General features: G+C 37.4%; 1 protein-coding gene across 1 annotated transcript in view; it reads left to right on the top strand.

Moving 5' to 3' along the window:
• bin3 (bridging integrator 3) overlaps positions 1-19,285 on the top strand; it is a 120,924-nt gene that overhangs the window by 41,337 nt on the left and 60,302 nt on the right. Inside the window, exons 3-4 of the mRNA XM_034169983.1 lie at positions 9,274-9,314; positions 19,101-19,162. Coding sequence (XP_034025874.1) covers positions 9,274-9,314; positions 19,101-19,162 — 103 coding nt within the window. The remainder of the gene's footprint in view (positions 1-9,273; positions 9,315-19,100; positions 19,163-19,285) is intronic.

Raw genomic sequence — 19,285 nt, 5'->3', positions numbered from 1 at the left:
TTTACAGATAATGGAGGCCACTGCACTCATTGACACCTTCAAAGCAGCAGAAATGTTCTGTACCCTTCCCCAGATTTGTGCCTCGACACAATCCTGTCTCAGAGGTCTACAGACAATTCCTTTGACTTCATGCTTGGTTTGTGCTCTGACATTTAATAAAAAATAATAAGCGCACACAGGAGCTGCTGCAGCCAAAGCTGCTGCATTCAAATACCATCAGAAATTACACAACTTTTTTGTTGCTTCAACTTCAGCAGTTGCTTGGGGCAAAATAATTAATTGTATCCACCCAAAAGATTAATTCTGGCCTATATAAGGTGCAGGGAGCCCAGTGAAGCTGACCCCCAACCCAGATAAAAAAAAAAAAAAAATCCAAGCAAACAGGCTGAGTTTGCCCTGTAATTTCTGACGGTACATGAATGCAGCAGCGGCGGCAGCAGAGGTGGTGGCAGGCGGTGGAAGTGGCACTCACAAACAGCTTTTGTACTGTGTGAAAACGTTCAGCTGGTCGAACGAAGTCAAACTAAATGCTAACGTTACAAAAACTAAGCAAATGATTAAAAAAAACCATCAAGAGTGATAGCAAAATGAAATACGAATGAATTGAGGTTTTCTGTGGCATTCATTCTAATTTTTCAACTGTTAAAAAAATCCTGACGAAGTGCCAGCTGCAGGAACAAAGCTGGGCGAAGGTTAAACGATGCCAACGAAAGTCCAGATTTCTTGTTTCGTTTGGGCTTCGTTGCCCTCCGTTAAGTGCCGTGCATGAGAGGAGTCTACACAATTCTCCGACAGATGATCCGGTAGAGAAACATCCTTCCTACTAAATCTTTCCTCCCCATACTACTTCACACCTAATTCATTAAACTTGTTCCTAAAGAGAGATTTATGTTTCTTAGCACAATGTGTGAACATACACATAATTAATGTTTGAGTTCAATGGTACAAATATTTCATGAGGTGAAAGCTGGAACATAGCATTCAATGAGATGAAGCTCTTCATGCCTCCAGACAGCGCAGTGGATTTGTCTTGTGTGTGTGCATGCACATGCACACACACACACACACACACACACACACACACACACACACACACACACACACACACACACACACACACACACACACACCATAATGAAAATGTGAAAAACATTTTTTGAGATTTTTGCAAAGTTATTAAACATAAAAAAAAAAACCTAAGAAATCACACGTACATAAGTATACACAGCCTTTGCCATGATGTTCAAAATTGAGCTCAGGTGCATACTGTTTCCACTGATCATCCTTGAGATGTTTCTACACTCTTAACCCGAATTAGTTGAGTTTACTAGAAAATTGCGTGGAAACCCGTTGCCTTAAGCCACTTTAGTTTTTACACAAGCTAAAACTAATCAGGTTAAGTTGTATTAACACATCACAGTAATAGTTAGAATCATTAGTTCACATAAATGATTTCTCATTGATGTATAAAATAACTCTTTTACGTTAAACATACATAAACATATATAACAAATAACATAATAAACATTATTAATCAATATGTAAAACAATTTGTTAATATAAGTAATGTCTTTTCTTGTACTTTTAATTTGATTTTGATTTTATATGCATTGTTTCAACAAAAGTGTATGGAAGGGAAGGAATTAAAGAATACTGTGGTGAACAGTGTGGAAGAATGAGACACTCTGAACTTTTCTGCACTCTGCTGCAAGGAGGTGCGGTTTTATTTTCAGGCCCAACAACACAGAAAGTGATGAAAAGCATCAAACACAATACAGTTTTCACTTATGGTGGCAACAGAACACTCAACCAAACTTGACTAAGCCAAGTGAACTATTCGAAACAATAAATCAATAACACTAACCACACTATTAAACTAACATGAAACACATTAACAACACTTTAAACTCCTAAAACCCCACACTCCCATGATGCACTGTGGCGTAACAGTTCATAGTCTTAGCGATCGGCCTGGCGATTGCTACATTTAAATGTTCCAAAGACTTTTATTTTAAAAAACATTACAAAAGAACACTTCATGAACACCTTGCCAACCAGAAGACAAGTAAAAACAGGTAAAATCCAAAAAATACTGACATGCATTAAAACTGCACTGTAAAAAATGTGACAAATGTTTACTAAAAAAAAAGGCAGTAAAGTGACACATAATATAATTTGAATAGATTTTAAATTCTACAATTGTTTAAAAAGTATTGAATACATTAACTAAACCTTAACAAAAAATTAAGTGCATGTTAATTAAAGCAATAGTTGAAATGTGTTTGATTTAGTAATAGCACGGCAAATGATGAGTTATATTGCTCAAAAATAACTTATCTAACATTTAGCTAACGTGTTGTCACTGGACCAGTCTTTGGGCGAAACTAATTTCCAGAAAGTTATCAACAAATAACTAACTTGAAGCCTACATTCCACTTTCTTTAAGTAAGTGTTTCTTTCAAAAACCCACAGCCAAGTGTACACTGCGTAGAGCGGAGAAAAAAACAAAAGAAGAAGCGGCACGTAAACACTAAGCTAATTTCAGCTTTTAGCTAACTTGTCACCGAACCGTCTTTTGACCAGAAAGTTATGTGTTGCTCTCAAAAATCCACAGCTCAACAATCCAAGCTATGAGCAGCAGAAGCAGCAGGATGAGTGGAGTCTTCACACTGGACACGCCCACACCGGTTGCTAGGTAGAATTTCAAATGGGCCCCTCCCCTCCCTTACAGAAACTTAAGACAAAAAGTTAACTCTGCTTAACTTGATCATTGCACTGAAAATTTCAGTTGAATAGTGCAATCAACTAATTTATTTTAGTAATGAGAATGTTTTTTTTACAAAACCTGAAAGAATAATTAATGATAACTCAAAAATTTAAGTTAAAACAAAATCCGGGTTAAGAGTGATGAGTGTAGGAATGACAATCCAGCCCTTCTGTACATGGCAACAGGTAGATGATTCAGATGATTATATAAAGAACTGCTCTGGAAGGCAGAATTCACATTGTTGATCAGCTGCTCAGTGATCAGCTGGTGGAAATAACCGCACATGGGGAGTCGATGCGTGTTCACACGGACTGATCAGTTTACTGCTCTGATATATTCAATCATCTTTACACTTATATTTATTTCCCCCTTTGACAGTTTTCTGTTATAAATCAATATATAGGGCTTAGTAATGTAATACAGCGATACAGCAACCACCATGGCACACCAGCATTTTTTTTTTTAATTGGAGCAAGATGGAGCGTGCAGAGTCTCGTCAGACAGTGAGGATTCTGATGATGGAGATGATCCCTCTGTTGTTCTGATTGAGCAGGTAGACCCAGGCACGTTTCGTTGAAAGCGTTGAGATCAATGTTAGCTTTGTTTTGTTCCTCTTTCGTCCCTTTTGCGTTCTCGATTCCTAGGCTGTTTGGTGATAAAGCTCATTCGTCCACCTTTTCTGAATGATTTGTGACTTTTTTTACTTTTTTCCCTTTGTTCAGGAATCGTCGTGTGCCATGTGACCGGGCCACAAGTCACACATGTTGCTATTATATCAAGAAGCACTGTCTGATTTAAGAATGGATTAGCTAATTTTTTAACCTTATGTTTACTGTTGCGTCTCTTCTTCTGTCAAGTGTGATAAATGTGTGTCTAGTTCTCATGTATTAGAAAAAATGGTAGTTGTGCACACATCCAATCCTATATTAGGCCAGGTGCAGGATACTCAAGAATTTCAGACAAAAAAAGAGGGGAAAATCCGCACACTGGTGTAAAGCTCCCAAAATCTTTTTGACTAAAAAACAAACAAAAAAAGCAACAGTTGCCTGAAGAAGACCCTGTGGTCGAAACATTGCTTTTTTATTTTTAGTCAATAAAAATTATTTTGGGAGCTTTATACCAGTGTGCGGATTTTTCTGTCTTAGTTCTCATGTATTGACAATTATTATTATTGAGAGATGTATACTTACATTTATGTTTGAGCATTGTCAGTGCCTTTAATAAGTCATTCATGGCTATTAAACTATCAACATTTTTGCATTTTTCTTTTCAGATCTGAATTCCTGAGAAAGTTTTACTTTAGAATCAATGAAATTTCATTGAATTATGTAATGTTTAAAACTTGGCTATTTTGGCAGTCAAATCTAAGTCCTTGAACCTTGTCTTAAGAGGTTTTACTTTGTCATCTGATGGCTAATAATCACATTATTCCCTTTGATCGCTTTGGCTGTAGAGACTTCAGTCTCAGATGAGCTGCTGTGGTCCCAAATGACGCATGCGCAGTGAAGGCAGGGCGGATCAATTTGGGGGGGGGGGGCGTTCGTTCTGCGACACTGGCAATCAACTCCAGGCTGAAAATTTGGCATGTGTCAGTTATAGCGTTCCCAGTGGATGAAATTTCACATAATTGAGCTTCAGTCCAAAATATGTGGTAGTGGTTAACAAAATGGGTCAGTAGAGAGACTAATATTTTGTCATTGTTTTATTAGCTGTATTTTCTGAGTTTTAAATTGGAAAATCCGATTTTCCCAGTTTCCTTGGAATGCAACATGAACTTGGAACCTTGTACGTGCCCTTCGTCCCTCGTGTTTTCTGCGATCTCTCAGGAAGTCATTTGACATAGAATGTCCCCCAATAATCAATAATAAACAATCAATAATAAACAATCAATACTTTACCAGCAATAAAATGAGCTTGGTTTTGTGATATACCACAGAAGTAAAGGTTCTTTACAAGAAAACTAGATTTCAGTGCATTTTGTGAAAAATGAAAAAGGAAAAAAGTCTGTTTTCCACCTGTGCCACTTTTGTAGCTCTTCACCCAAGTTAATATTTTTTTATTCAGGATTACACCCAACCTTTATACTAAAATTTGTAAAAGTGGACACCCATTTAGAAACGATGACTTTCATGGCTCTGCTCTTTATGCACAGCTACCCTGAAACTTTTAGTACCGTCCCAACATGTACAGCCACCCTGAAATATGATGACCTCACTGTTAAAGATGAATCCTTATAACCAGAGAGTCATAGGTTTAATTCCCCAAACAGCCAGAAATAATGGGAGTGAGGATGGTGAAAGAGCAGCTCTTGTCCCACTCCTTACATCACCTAAGGGGCACTTTGAGCATCTGCCTTAAATAGAAAAGGGTCAGTTATTCCAGGCTTGCTATATTTGCAATTTTTGTTTAAAAAAACAAAACAAAAAGCCCAAAGATTTTAATTTGTTAAACATTAGTTTCTGCAGTGTTCTATAACAATTTCTATATGGTTTTGTTTTGTCCTTTATGCAGATACACCCCAATGTTTGAAAGCAGCAATCTATTCCTGAACATTTTATCTTGGGTAAAATGTCTTATTTTTCAGGAAAGTAGTACTTTCTCATTTTCTTTGCATGTTTGTATGGATTTGGCCAAATGTATAATCATTACTATAGACTCAATCATCTCCCCAAATTTTGCGATAATTGGTTAATTAGTCTTTGAGTAATTCTGGCGAAACGGCAAAGATCACATCTTTGACAAAGGATACAAAGGATATACTGGATTTTGAAAGTTTGGTCTTAGATGTTGAAGTTTTTCAATGTATGATGATGACTAGCCTAAATCATTGAATGACTGTGTCGCAACTTAGAGGCACATTGGATGCCAATTTGTCTGAGCCTTGCAAGGGGGCAGAGGTGGTTTCCTTGAAGTGACAGTGAGTGGGAGTTCTCTTTGCTGGAGAAAACCACTTCCACTGTAATGGGTCTGTGGCCCAGCAGCCACTGTCAGACCTGCTTCCTGTACCATCCTGTGCAAAACCAGGGAGTGGGATCGGGGCAGTCTGTTTAGTTGATCCACTTGTGACAAATTATCATCTGCCTCCCTCATTGTTTGGGCCAGTGTGTTTAAATCCAGGAGCCCATAGGACCACAAGACAAGAAACTTTGCTGCCGCCTAAACCAGGCTGGCATGTTTTGGAATGTTGTTTTTTCAAGCTGTATTAGTCTTTTTTGACCTAAAGAACAACAACCCCACCAACTTTTTATATTACCAGGTACATTAGCTGCTTTCTCGAGTTGTAGTTTACTTTATTATTTTTTTACTTTCATTATTTACTTTATTTATCATTAAATCCCTGAGGGAGTTTTCCCAAGGGATTAATAAAATTCTATCTAATCTAGTTTTCAGGTCATAGTTGTTAAGGTGCATATATTGCACCTTAACAGCTATGAGATTTTCGGCAAATTACATGCAAACAAAAGTGAAAATGCAAAGAAAAAGTGACAATGCGGTGGAAAGTGGACATGTGTTGCAGTTTATGACCCAGAGCTCAAATGTGTTGAGGTGGTTGTGCAGGCGAGAGGACGTAGCTACTCTGGTTCGCTGTGTAGGCTAACACTTACCGACATGACCTCTCATATTCCCTTCTCCACTGTGAAAAGAAAAAAACTGCCCTTTCGCGACTGCTTCGGTGATTGCAGACGAAAACAAAATAGTACACCATTTTCCTGTGCTCTGTATATATTGTACAAGGGGAGCGGCTGTCAAATCCCGCAATATCACGCAGGGTTCAAACAAGACTGCACTGCCTTATTGCCGAAGCGCCGACAATCACTGTACCCTAAGCTTTAGTTCTTTCAAGCCTTACCTACATCAACATTGACATTAATTTGTATAGCTCTTTACAGCAGCCAGATGGTATCCACAATGCTTTACAGTAAAATCAAAGATCAAGAATACACAAAAATAAAATAAACAATAATACATTTTAAATAGAATCTTTATTTAACCAGGTTTGTCCCTTTGAGATCAAGATCTCTTTTGCAAGGGAGACCTGGGCAATTATAAAGTTTCCAATTCACCTAACCTGCTTGTCTTTAAATGTGGGAGAAAACTGGAGCACCCAGAGGAAACCCATGCAAACACAGGGAGAACATGCAAATGCCACACAAAGGCCACAGGTGTAATCGAGCCCATGACCTTCTTGCTGTGAGGCAACAGTGCTAACCACTAAGTCACCGTGCTGCCCACATTTTAGAAAGGCTTATAAAAACAAAACGTGTCACAGCACCATTAAGTGTTAAAAGCCAGTTCACCTAGTTACCAAAGAGAGTCCCTTTTATTTTTGAGCAGTTAAATCGTTTTTTCACACTCCATGTGTGAATGGGTATGTCAGAAGTTGCCTATTTTACACCATTCACCACCAAGAATACAATGTGTGTGAGAAATTGGAAATATATTGCTTGTGGTTTTGTTTTTACATCAAAGGTAACAAGTAGGGATGTCCCGATCCGATCACGTGATCGGAAATCGGGCCCGATCACGTGGTTTCAGACTTGATCGAAATCGGACGTTGCATCCCGATCAGGAATCAGGGTTTTATTCTCATTATTTTCAGTGCTATTTCAAGCTCATTATTGCAGATTAATGGGCCTTTCACGCGTCGGAAGCGCCAGAGTCATCAAGAATCGGTCTTAAAAAGCATTATTTTCAATGAGACGCGTTGCTTGAGGCGTCAGAAGCGTTGCGTCAAAAGCTGAACTAAAGCAACGCTTCTGATGGGAGCGCGCAGTGCCGCTTGTCGGCAGGCTGACGCAGTCAAAGTTCAACCCAATCTTTTTTTGTTTCAATGAACAAAAGAAAAAAACACAAGTTCAACCCAATCCAACTTTCGACGCTCTGAGCTGTGACATAGCTTCACGCTGTCCAATAGGAATGACGTGTCGGGCCAAAACACAGAAGACTAGTGGCAGAAACCATTGATCTGTACAAAACAGAAACCTGTCACTGCTAATTTATAGAGCAGTTTTCCTTGGAAATGTTTTTTGTTGTTGTTGTTTGTTACCTCAAAATTTCTGATTACTGTTTAAAAAAAGTTTAGAACACTTGTAATTAAAATAGCTAAATCAATAAATGGTTCTTTAGAAACCTTTCATCTGTAAATTAAAACCACCTGTTATTTCAGATTAGATCATTTCTTGTTAACATAAGGAACCCTGGACATTTATTTAAAAAAAAAAACATGGAAATTTGTACTAGTCTGGTAGATTATTACTTGATTGTTCAAGCTACCTCAAGGAGAAGTGCACTGTTTAAGTGATAAATAATAAAATAAGGTGATTAAAATGAAAATATTATATATTTAGCATTTGTTCATTGTTCATTCAGTTTTTTTAAAGTATCAGATCGGGACTCGGTATCGGCAGATACTCAAAATCAGATGACTCGGAATCGGATCGGGGCCAAAAAAAAAACCTGATCGGGACATCCCTAGTAACAAGTCTCAAATTTCTGGCTTTTTAAAAACCCCATTTTCTAATTTTGCACAGGTCTTTAAAGCTGTACAGCATCTAGTTTTTAAAGATTTAAATCAGTGGTCTCCAAACTATTCCAGAAAGGGCCAAGAGGGTGCAGATTTTCTTTGCATCCACTGACTTCAGCAGGTGATTTCACTGATTAACATCCCTTTGAACAGGTGGGATGAGTTCATCAGTGAAATCACCTGCTGAAGTCAGTGGCTACAAAGAAAACATGCACCCTCTCTGCCCTTTCTGGAATAGTTTGGAGACCACTGATTTAAATCATAAAGATAATTTTCTTTGACACCACTATAATTTTATTCCTTAGCATTTAAATAAGGAATTCATATTATGATATTGCCAACTTTATCAAAATTTGAACGGTCTGGAAACAGTTTAGAATTTCAACCCCTGAAGGGTACAAATTCAAGTGATTAGATGACGTGCATTTGTTAGTGATGTCATAGAGCATGTGGGGGCTTCCCCAATCTGCATGCAGGATAAGGACACAGTGACTGCCAATGAAAATAGAGAAAGGCAGCGTGATGTCAGCTGGCTGTTCTCTCAAACAAAATAAACCAAGATGGGGGAAAACACTCCAAAACCATTCATTTCTGTATAAATCTAATGTTTCACATATTTTGTAAATGTTAGTGAGAAATAAATACTTCTAAATCTCAAAATGCTGTTTTTAAAACCAGATAACACCTTGGAGGTGATTTAAAAGACATCTTATTGATGTTGGTGTGCACGCTCCGGGAACATGCTTCCTCCTGCAGTTCATTAGGTTTTCTTTGCAGTTATAAGCCAAAACACCGTATTTGGCCTGCTTAAATGAGTCTTTTACATTGCTTAGTTACAGATACCTAGTTAATGTTGATTATTCTCTGGTTAACTGTTACATTCCATTAAAAACAACAATGAAAACGGCTTGCTTGACGGATAAGTGAATGTATTTTGCATATCAAAGTAAATGTTCTAAAATTGTTTGTTTTGTCTTTATAGGTTGAAAGAGACTTTGAACGAGAATATGACAAGCTCCAAAAGTAAGTTTGTAGCATATGGAAAAAGAAGTCATTGCTTAACGTTTATCATTTTGTCAGAGTAACTGTATCCATAGCAATATGATTGAAAATTAACTGTTATTCCTGTCAGGGCTCTATATTTCTCAAAATTCGATATGATATGATTCGTATCATTGAATGTCTGATATGCTATGTTTTACGATATTGGTACATTTAATATAAATTTTATTTAAATGCATGCGTAAATTGTAGTGTATGGCGTTAACTGTATAACCCGGCTTTGTAATACTTTAATTATACTGCTTAATGTGTGTAGTATTAGTATTTTCTTTTGCACAATTTCATCCTGTCTTTGCCTTTACACAATCCCAAATTGATGTCACACCCACCCTACATGTTTGTTTAATAAGATTACTAACCCTAAGAGCCATAATCATTTTCATATTAATGGCTTACATAACCCTAAGTGACCTTATTTTAAAGCTAGAACCCTAAACAAACCTTAGCTTAGACATCGTTTTAAAAAGTTATTGCTTCACATCCCACATCAGTTATGCAGAAAAGTTAAATTAAGTAAATATGTTTTTTTTTCATTCATCAATTCCACTTAGTGTCCATTTGTACTAAAATCCTAGGCACATAGTGATAGTGATTAAACATTTTAGTTGTTAAAATATTATTATTACTATTACTATTAGTAGTAGTGTATATAAAAAAAATGTCTTCAAAAGTGGACCTTTACTCTGAGGGTGTTGTGGGTTTGGGGGGGTGTTCTGTCATCTTTCTGATTGGATGAGGCCATGGCCTGCACAGTCTCTGAGCAGGCAGAATGGAGAACTTTTGTATTTATGGCTAGCTGATTAACAGGTAAGGTTTTAATTTTGCTTTTATGTTGTTCCATTGCCATAAAGACACTGTGGGTATTTTGGGGGTGGGGAGGGGGACTAAAGTATTAGTAATTTTTTTTTTTTTTTTTTTTTAACTCAACATGGGTGTGCTGCTGCTCTCTGTTTTTAAGCTGCTGCTGTTTTAGCCACGTTAATACAGCCAGGGGACACACACAGACTTCGAAAGAGAAGTAAAGTGTAAATATGCTTGGAAACTCACCACGCATGTGCTGCTTTTGTTCGTTGCGTCGCCACTCCCTGGGAGACACAGCGAGACAACTGTAACTGTTGTTTTAAAATCTGAGCTGCTACAGATGCAGGTGACTAACAGTTTGCAATATTGAAAATATGGGGACAGGATTACGGTACGTGTACTGAACATCTTATACCAATGCTTTGATAATACCGTGATTTGGTATAGACCTATAATTCCTGTACAGGTACCAAAGTTTTGTCTTTTGTGTCACACAAAAGCCAAGGTTTAATTTTCACCTCTGATTTTGTTAAAAAAGCGAAAGCTTTGTGATTGTTGCAGGTTCATGCACTAATTGTTTTGGTGTCTTAAACTGAGTTGGTTATTTGTTTTATGTATTATATGCTTATACACAGTTCATTTTATGTTTACGTTGAGTGATTTTCTTTCCAAAGTAGGTATCTGTGGTAATAAGAAAATTATTTTGGTATATTTACCAAAATAATCTCCTTTTCATGCTGTTCCTGCTATTAAAGTTGAAGGTACAGTTGGAGTGTGTTTCCACCGGTTTAATAATAGCCAACCATTAATGTTCTTTCACTAACGCAAAGGACATGGACTGTCAGATCTCTAATTTTGTTTGTGACATCATAAGGTAAACTGAGATTAAAGTGATTTCTGAATGTCACCAGGGTAGCACAATTTTTTTGTGATGCTATAAAGCCTGTCTTTGGCATACTAAAAGGGCAGTCTCTTTCACAGTGGTCATAAAAAAAAAGATGAGATACTGAACCTTATCAAGATTTGCCTCAATATTTAACTGATTAATCACTGAATAATTTCTCCAAAAGCTTTACTTTAAATATATTCTCCACTTTTTCCAAATTGTTATGCGCACAGACATACAAATGAATAACCACATATAACCTCTGCCACTTCATCCTGAGGTTTGTGTATGTAAATAAGAGTCTTATTGTACTTGCTTTCTCATATTTCCATCATGATAAATGTGTCCAAATTAGTCAAATATAGTCACTACTTGAGGAATCTGGTACATAACCAATGAGCTGCTTTGTGGACATCAGAGAAACTCTGCTTAAGAAGACTTGATACAAGTAAGCTTAACATTTGAAACTGTTGGCATCTTGTCAGTAGTTGTGATGGCATTTTATCATTGCTTCTGTAACTCAGATTCACAGCACTTATCTACCCAAGACCGAAAGTTCAGGCCTAACACTAAAGCCGAAGCGAAGAGACTCCCTGAAGGCCTCAGACTGAGTGGGAGCATCAGTTTGCTCTCAGGACATCTTGAGTAGGAGGACCCTTTATCAGAAAGGTGTGGCACCACTAGACCTTATAGATGAGTCAGAGCAGCAGGCATGTTCAGACATTTATTTTCCCACCCAAGAGACTCTTGTCAGCATATCGAGTGTCTTTGCATTCTCTCAGTGAGATGAAAAAGTCTTATTTAAGATTTTTGTGTTAGCACACACCCTTTTACACCAGAGGCAAATAATTTGTGGGACTGATTCACAGCTTTACCTTTAGAACATGCATGCAACAGCATGTATCTTCTAAATGTTGCCCTTTATATCATGAGTGGAGTATCACTGGATGGAACTGCATAGTTTGTCATACATACACAGTAATAGTATTCTTTAGAGGTGGAGGGAAAATACAGGACAAATAGGTTCATTCAACAGGTAAGAGTTGAATGCTGACTGATTACATTTTAGATTTTACAGCAAATTATTCTGCCCAAATCAAAGTTCTTGTTGCTCATCGTTGACCCACACAGGAACAAGGAGAGAAAAAGATTTGTGCAAGTTTGCACAAGCACACCTGCATGCAGACTGTCCTCATTCAGTCAGATTGGAAATGTGTGCACATAGACAGTAATCAGTCCTCAACATTAGTTTTTAAACAGCTGTTCTTTGCAAAGCAGTAAGTGAATATTGATAAACACATAGGGCTTGTTCTTCATAACAAGTTGTTCTTACAACTTAGTTGTGTTATTAGCATATCTAGATCGTATCTAGCTTGATTTTATTTTTTTCCCCCAGTCTGGACAGCAAAAAGCCACAAGATCTGACTATTATTATGACCTTTTGTCTCCCTCCACCTCCAAAGCAGAATCAAACCACATATGGAGTTGGTTTGAAATGCAATTCAAATTGGATTTTCTGCAAATCTCTTTCAATTTTGGTCGCTCAAATAGGATTTCAAAGTGTCCTCTGCGTCACTTGCAGTGCAACACGAACAACACTGATGTAGTTCTGGAGAGACGGACGTTGATTTTACATTGAATACATTTAGCACTAATTATTGGAACACCAAATTGGTTTTGTTAAGCTCATTGACCCTTGACCTCCTTACACATGGGAGCCTCTAAACAACTCTCAAATGACCTGAAAACAAAGAATGTTCAACATCATGGTTTAGTGGAAGGATATAAAAAGCTATCTCAGAGATTTCAACTGTCAGTTTCCACTGTGAGGAACATAGTGAGGAAATGGAAGACCGCAGGCACAGTACTAGTTAAGGCCCGAAGTGGCAGGCCAAGAAAAATCTCAGATAAGCTGAAGCGAAGGATGGTGAGAACAGTCATAGTCAGCCCACAGACCTGCTCCAAAGACCTACAACATGATCTTGCTGCAGATATTGTCTGTGCATCGTTCAACTATACAGCGCACTTTGCACAAGAAGATGATGTATGACGTAATGCAGAGGAAGCCTTTTCTGCATACACGCCACAAACAGAGTCGCTTGAGGTATGCTAAAGCACATTTGAACAAGCCAGCTCCATTTTGGAATAAGGTGCTGTGAACTGATGAAACTAAAATTGAGTTATTTGGACATAACGAGGGGCGGTATGCATGGCTGAAAAAGAACACAGCATTCCAAAAAAACCCAATTGCTACCTACAGTAAAATTTGGAGGTGGTTTTATTATGCTGTGGGGCTGTGTGGCCAGTGCAGATACTGGGAATCTTGTTAAAGTTGAGGGTCACATGGATTCCAGTTAATATCTTCAGATTCTTGAGAACAATGTTCAAGAATCAGTGACAGAGTTGAAGTTGCACTGGGACTGGATCTTTCAACAAGACAATGACGCTAAACACTGCGCAATATCTACTAAGGCATTCATGCAGAGGAACAAGTACAACGATCTGGAATGGTCGTCTCAGTCCCCAGACCTGAATATTATTGAAAATCTGTGGTGTGATTTTAAGCAGGCTGTCCATGATCGGAAACCAACAAACCTGAGTTGTTTTGTAAAAAAGAATACCTTCAACCAGAATCCAGACTCTCATTGGAAGCTATAGGAAGTGTTTAGAGGCAAAAGGAGGATCTACTAAATATTAATGTATTTTTATCTGTTGTGGTGCCCAAATTTATGCACCTTCCTAATTTTTTTTAAAATTATTGCACACTTTCTGCAAATCCTGTAAACTTCACTTCTCAAATAGCACTATGTTTGTCTGCTATATGTTATATTTAACTGATATTGCTGATCTAAACAATAAATGATTTATAAAGGAAAATCATGGAAATCATCAGGGGTGCCCAAACTTTTACATACCACTGTAGGTGCGTTATCTGTGGAGTTGGAATAAGTGGGGAAAAAAGTTGAAGAAAACGGTCAAAAACAACAGAGCATGGAGGAAAATAATAAACCACGGATGGGTGAGAAAATAAAGTGCCTCTTGCCTGTCTGGGGGATTCGTCAGTGCAGAAGAATTTAGAAGGTACATACTGAAATAAATCCATTTATCAGGCTATAACATGCAGGATGGAGGTATCCCATTACTATAGCAGTTAATATGGATAAGACCATGTCAATGTGGACACACAGATCAGATCTGGCACTATATATAGTGTTGACAGTCAGTCAGGGAGATCTGATTTGAATCAGATTTGCAATAAATCCAATCTGAACTGGCACTGTAAACAAGGCCATAAAGAACACATTACCCGTATCATTTGTGGTATTTCAGTTCTCTCTCTCTCTCTCTCATAAAATATGAGGAGCATTAGCACCACGGGATGGGTTCACTGCCGTGATAATCAGAAGAAAACTCCATGTCAGCCTGTTTTCTGTCAGTCCTTCTACAGCTGTGTTTCAAAATAAAGCTTATGAAATCAGCCAGATTGTCATGTAGTATTACACTTCACCCTACTGTCTGATTTGTATTTATATGTACCAGAGTAATTGTTGTACCCACAGGAACTAGTACCATTCTCTAATTTGTTGGTCTTTTTAAAATTATACAGAGGCCACATTTTAAAGGAGCGTATCCATCACTTGATGTTTAATACCATATGAAAGTAAACTCGTTATTTTAATGTCAGCCTGAAACTCAAGAGGAGATGTTGAAAGTATTTTTACCTCTTTCCTGGGTGCCACTGACTTCTTCTGATTCTGGCGCTCAACTTTTTCTGGACAGGTATACCATGTGTGCATACAGTGGGTTCAGAGTGTCTCTACAGACATCTATATTCTTACAAAATTAGCATTTTGTTTACCTTTACCGTAGATAGTAGTATTTGCATTTTTTAAAATCATATATAAGCTTGAACAAGCCTCAAATAGTTCTTCAAAACTAAATGTTGACTGTGAATGTTCATATGTGTTTGAATGGGTTTCTGTCTTCTGAAGCCCCATACAGGATTTGTGTGTGAATTTATGTTCACATTCTCTTCAGATGATCATGTGCTTGGTGAAGAGAGGCTGTAAAAGCTCAGCATGGGGTACTGGAGCACATAGCAACACTTATTCCACAGTGCTGCTTTATTAGGACTTTTTGGAAAGAGGCTTTAAGCCCGCCGTGCACCGAAGGACACATTTTGACTACAAACGTTGAGTCAGGTTGTTAGTTTACATAGTATAATATTGAAACCTGTTATATGCCAATCATCCTGAATGTCAGGAATTTATCTGGACATAAAGAATTAGTGGATTAATTGATGAAATGAGTGACAGAAGAATAATGTTTTGATAATTAAAAAAAAAATTGCAGTTATCACTGAAAACCCTCAAGTGTTTCCAACTTTTGCTGTTTTGTATCATTGTAAAATGTTATATTTTTTGGATTTTGAACTGTTTGTCAGAAACCAGGTCTTGCAGAGATATCAGCTTGGTCTCTGTGATATGTAAAAGGTTGTTTTTATCTGATGTTTTAAAAAGAAAATAAGTAATTTAGAGGTACTCAAAATAATAATGGTGAAAATCATATTTAGTTGCAAATAACTACTGTATGCCCAAAATGTACTTTTAGATGTGACCAATCACAAAATGTCTCCTAGTTTTCTTAAACCACTTCCAAAAAGTCTATACCTAAACTTAACACAGGTAAGATATTCTTTAATTTTTTTTCCACAGCAATTTCCCTATGGTTGTGTGCCAGCCCGCTCTCACAGTCTCACAACAAGAAGACTGAAAATATATTTTCTTGGCAGCCTACCTAACAAACACAGGATGCAGCTCTGAAAATATCAGAGAAGATTGCTAATGTTATTAACTATGATGCATGTAGCATTATCATATTTGGTTACAACTAAATATCAGAAATATAAGTGTAGATTTTGATTACTTTCCAGAAAGGATGAAATGGCTTGTGAGACCCAGTTACATCTAATTGGTGAGAAGGAGGCAAGAAGTTACTGTGGAGATTGTTCTGACAGTCTGTGTCTTTGCTGTGGTGTGAACAATAAGGGATGGAGTTACATCATCGTCATCTTTACTGAAATTGACATTTTTGGAGCATCCTCCATCTGGTCTGTGGCAATTGAGTAAAAAAAAAATTTTTAACTCCAATTTGAAAAGACACAATCGTTTTTGAGGCCAACTTTGTGTGGAAAATTACAATTTCCTGTTCCCCTCAGGCCAGCTACCTCGAGGTATCAAGTTATTAAATATTTGAATGCAAATCACTGTCACAGAGCTGTGCTATTATCATGTAAAAGCTATGTGTGTGTGTTAAATCTAAAACCTCACCTGGTGCGTAAAGTGAGTTTAAGTATAGGAAATACTGGGTTATCTCTCTGTTTCAAAAACATAGCCACTGTGGCTAATTGATGGAAATTTCATTTAGCCACATGGGAAGTTGACTAGCCACACACTGGGTCAAAAGGGAAACAAATCACAATATGCTACAGCTTACACATGTCTGTTGTGATTTCAGTTCACACTATAGTGCTCTGTAGTCTGTAAGCACCTCTGGTCCTCACCCAGACTGTCTGAACTCTGTTGTTCATTAATAGAGTCTAGTAGTAGAAGTAGTCATCGGTGGACATTTACTCTTTGTTGATTCATACTGAGTTGTGGTTGGGGCAGGTGCACCCTGAAAACCCCATTGTAGTCACAAAATGCTAAACCCCCCCCAAATTATTGGAAAATGTCACATTTTAAACACTGTTTTAAGCACTATCACAAAATACCTTTTTTAAATTATTGGTATTATTGGTTTAATAAACCACTGTTAAATATATAAATGTTGTCACATCTCATCATGCAATGGACCAGCATTCTATTTGCCATTGTAGGTCTGTTATTTGTTACTAGATGTTGTCTTTTCAGCTGCTTCCGTTTACTTGAGGCTACCACAGCAGATCCAGCACAGATCTGCACCAGGACAGGCTGCTATTTGTTGCTGCTAATAGTACAACCCCAATTCCAATGAAGTCGGGACGTTGTGTAAAATGTAAATTAAAGCAGAATACAATGATTTGCAAATCCTCTTCAACCTATATTCAATTGATTACACCACAAACACTAGATATTTAATGTTCAAACTGATAAACTTTATTGTTTTTGTGCAAATATTTGCTCATTTTGAAATGGATGCCTACAACACATTTCAAAAAAGTTGGGACTGGGCAACAAAAGACTGAGAACGTTGCTGAATGCTCAAAAAACACCTAATTAGAAACATGTGAGTGTCATGATTGGGTATAAAAAGAGTATCCCCAAAAGGCTCAGCCATTCACAAGCAAAGATGGGGCGAGGATCACCACTTTGTGAGCAACTGCGTGGAAAAAATAGTCCAGTCGTTTAAGAACAATGTTTCTCAATGTTCAGTTGCAAGGCATTTAGGCATGCCATCATCTGTAGTCCATAATATTATCAGAAGATTCAGAGAATCTTAAACGGTTGGACTATTTTTTTGGTTACCTAGTTGCCTAGTGCTTGCTCTGGGGGTCGGTAAGGTTAGTCCTTATTTGAGTAAAGTGACTTGGGCCAAATTTGTTGTGATTTGGCGCTTTATAGATATACATCATTTAATTATACATGAATTGAAGTGTAATTGAATATTGAAGTGTATGTCTGTGTGTTGATATGTAGTGTGTTGTGAATTTGTGTTTGTTATTATGACTGTTATAATTGTTGGACTTGTACTAGCAGGGGTGGGCGTTGATAAGCTTTGCTTCTGCCCACACCCTTTCGGACTCACAGGCTTTGTTTATATAATATTCATGTTATTTGTATGTTTCTGTCCTTTAAGATTTGTGTGTGTGTGTGCCGAATAAATTCATTCATTCATTCAAAAATTATGTAATTAACAGGAAATAAAAGGGTTGAGTCTAATGTTCTAAAAACATTCTGAACTCACACGCCATTCCAACTCATTATACAAGCTTTGTTTAATTTACTACCACCCTTGAAAAATGTGAGTAAAAATGAGTAGGTTCCGTGGTTCTTGAGGACAGATTTGAGAACCATTGGTGTAGACCTTGTATGCACATCTTTCCCTGAATGGTTGGGCTCTTGAAGACAGCTTGTTAATTCTGGTATTTCATCAGCAATGTGTTATTACCACCAATATAACTATAGTACAGTGTGGGGTATCATTTTGTGAGGTTGCTGCCAGACTCTAGTTTTAAAACTGAATTCTGCATTTATGCAGGTAACATTTTGTGTTAAAATTGTTTGAACATCTGAGATGATTTAAAATGATATGCACAAAAGTCACGGGAGAGAGAGATTCTAATGGTTGTAATTGTGCACTATGTTCCTGAATTTGATTATTGTGTGTTACTAGTGTCTAAACTTTATCTAGTGGTCATTACACTTCCACAGAAATCCTGTGGGATTGCATCACTGTGTACATATTTGATAGTCCCTTAAAAACAAATATGAAATGGAACTGCTCCAATTTCCCTTTTTCATCAGATCAGGAGACATGATATGACAGCAGCCTCTTGGGAGATTCTAAACCCCTCGTTTGCCTTAATTGATATAATGAATGGCATGTGTTTTCAGCCTCCATAGTCTGTCTGATAATTGCAATTTTTAACACCCATCAATGGAATATGTGCAGTGGAATGATTGAAGATGTTAATGCTTTTGAGCACAAATGCAGATGACAGGAACTAGAAGGATTCCCTGTGTTTTTAATGAGCCAACGGATGTAATATCATTTTATGTGGAATCAGTGAAATGTGTAATTCCACACTGAATCATGTTTTTTTTTTTAAATACTAATTTTCCTTTTGGGTTTATATTTTGATTCTGATTTGGAAGTCTTTCATAAATCTTTAACTGTCTGTCTGTCTGTGAGGTGTCATTGTCTTCACATGCTATCCTGTCATCTGGGATTTATTTTTATTTTTTGCACGTGCACCGTATGTTTCTCACTTTTGCGACCGGGTTTGCTGTTGTATTGGTGTAACATTCACAAGAAACTAGACTAGACGCCTCCTGATCATTATTCTTGTTGTTTTACAGGTTGGAAGATCAGACGAAAAAGCTTCATAAGGACATGAAGAAAAGCACTGAGGCTGATTTGGGTATGTTCTGTCACCACAGTGTGTGTTTCTGCCTGGTTCCACCATTGATCTCCACTTGTTTTCCAACATACTTGATGTCGCTTGGCAGGTTTTTCCAGGGCTGCAAATAATGTCTTTATCTTG

The sequence above is a fragment of the Thalassophryne amazonica genome, chromosome 5 (assembly GCF_902500255.1).
Source record: "Thalassophryne amazonica chromosome 5, fThaAma1.1, whole genome shotgun sequence".
In the NCBI taxonomy this organism is placed as follows: domain Eukaryota; kingdom Metazoa; phylum Chordata; class Actinopteri; order Batrachoidiformes; family Batrachoididae; genus Thalassophryne; species Thalassophryne amazonica.
This window is presented reverse-complemented; position numbering and strand designations above follow the sequence as displayed.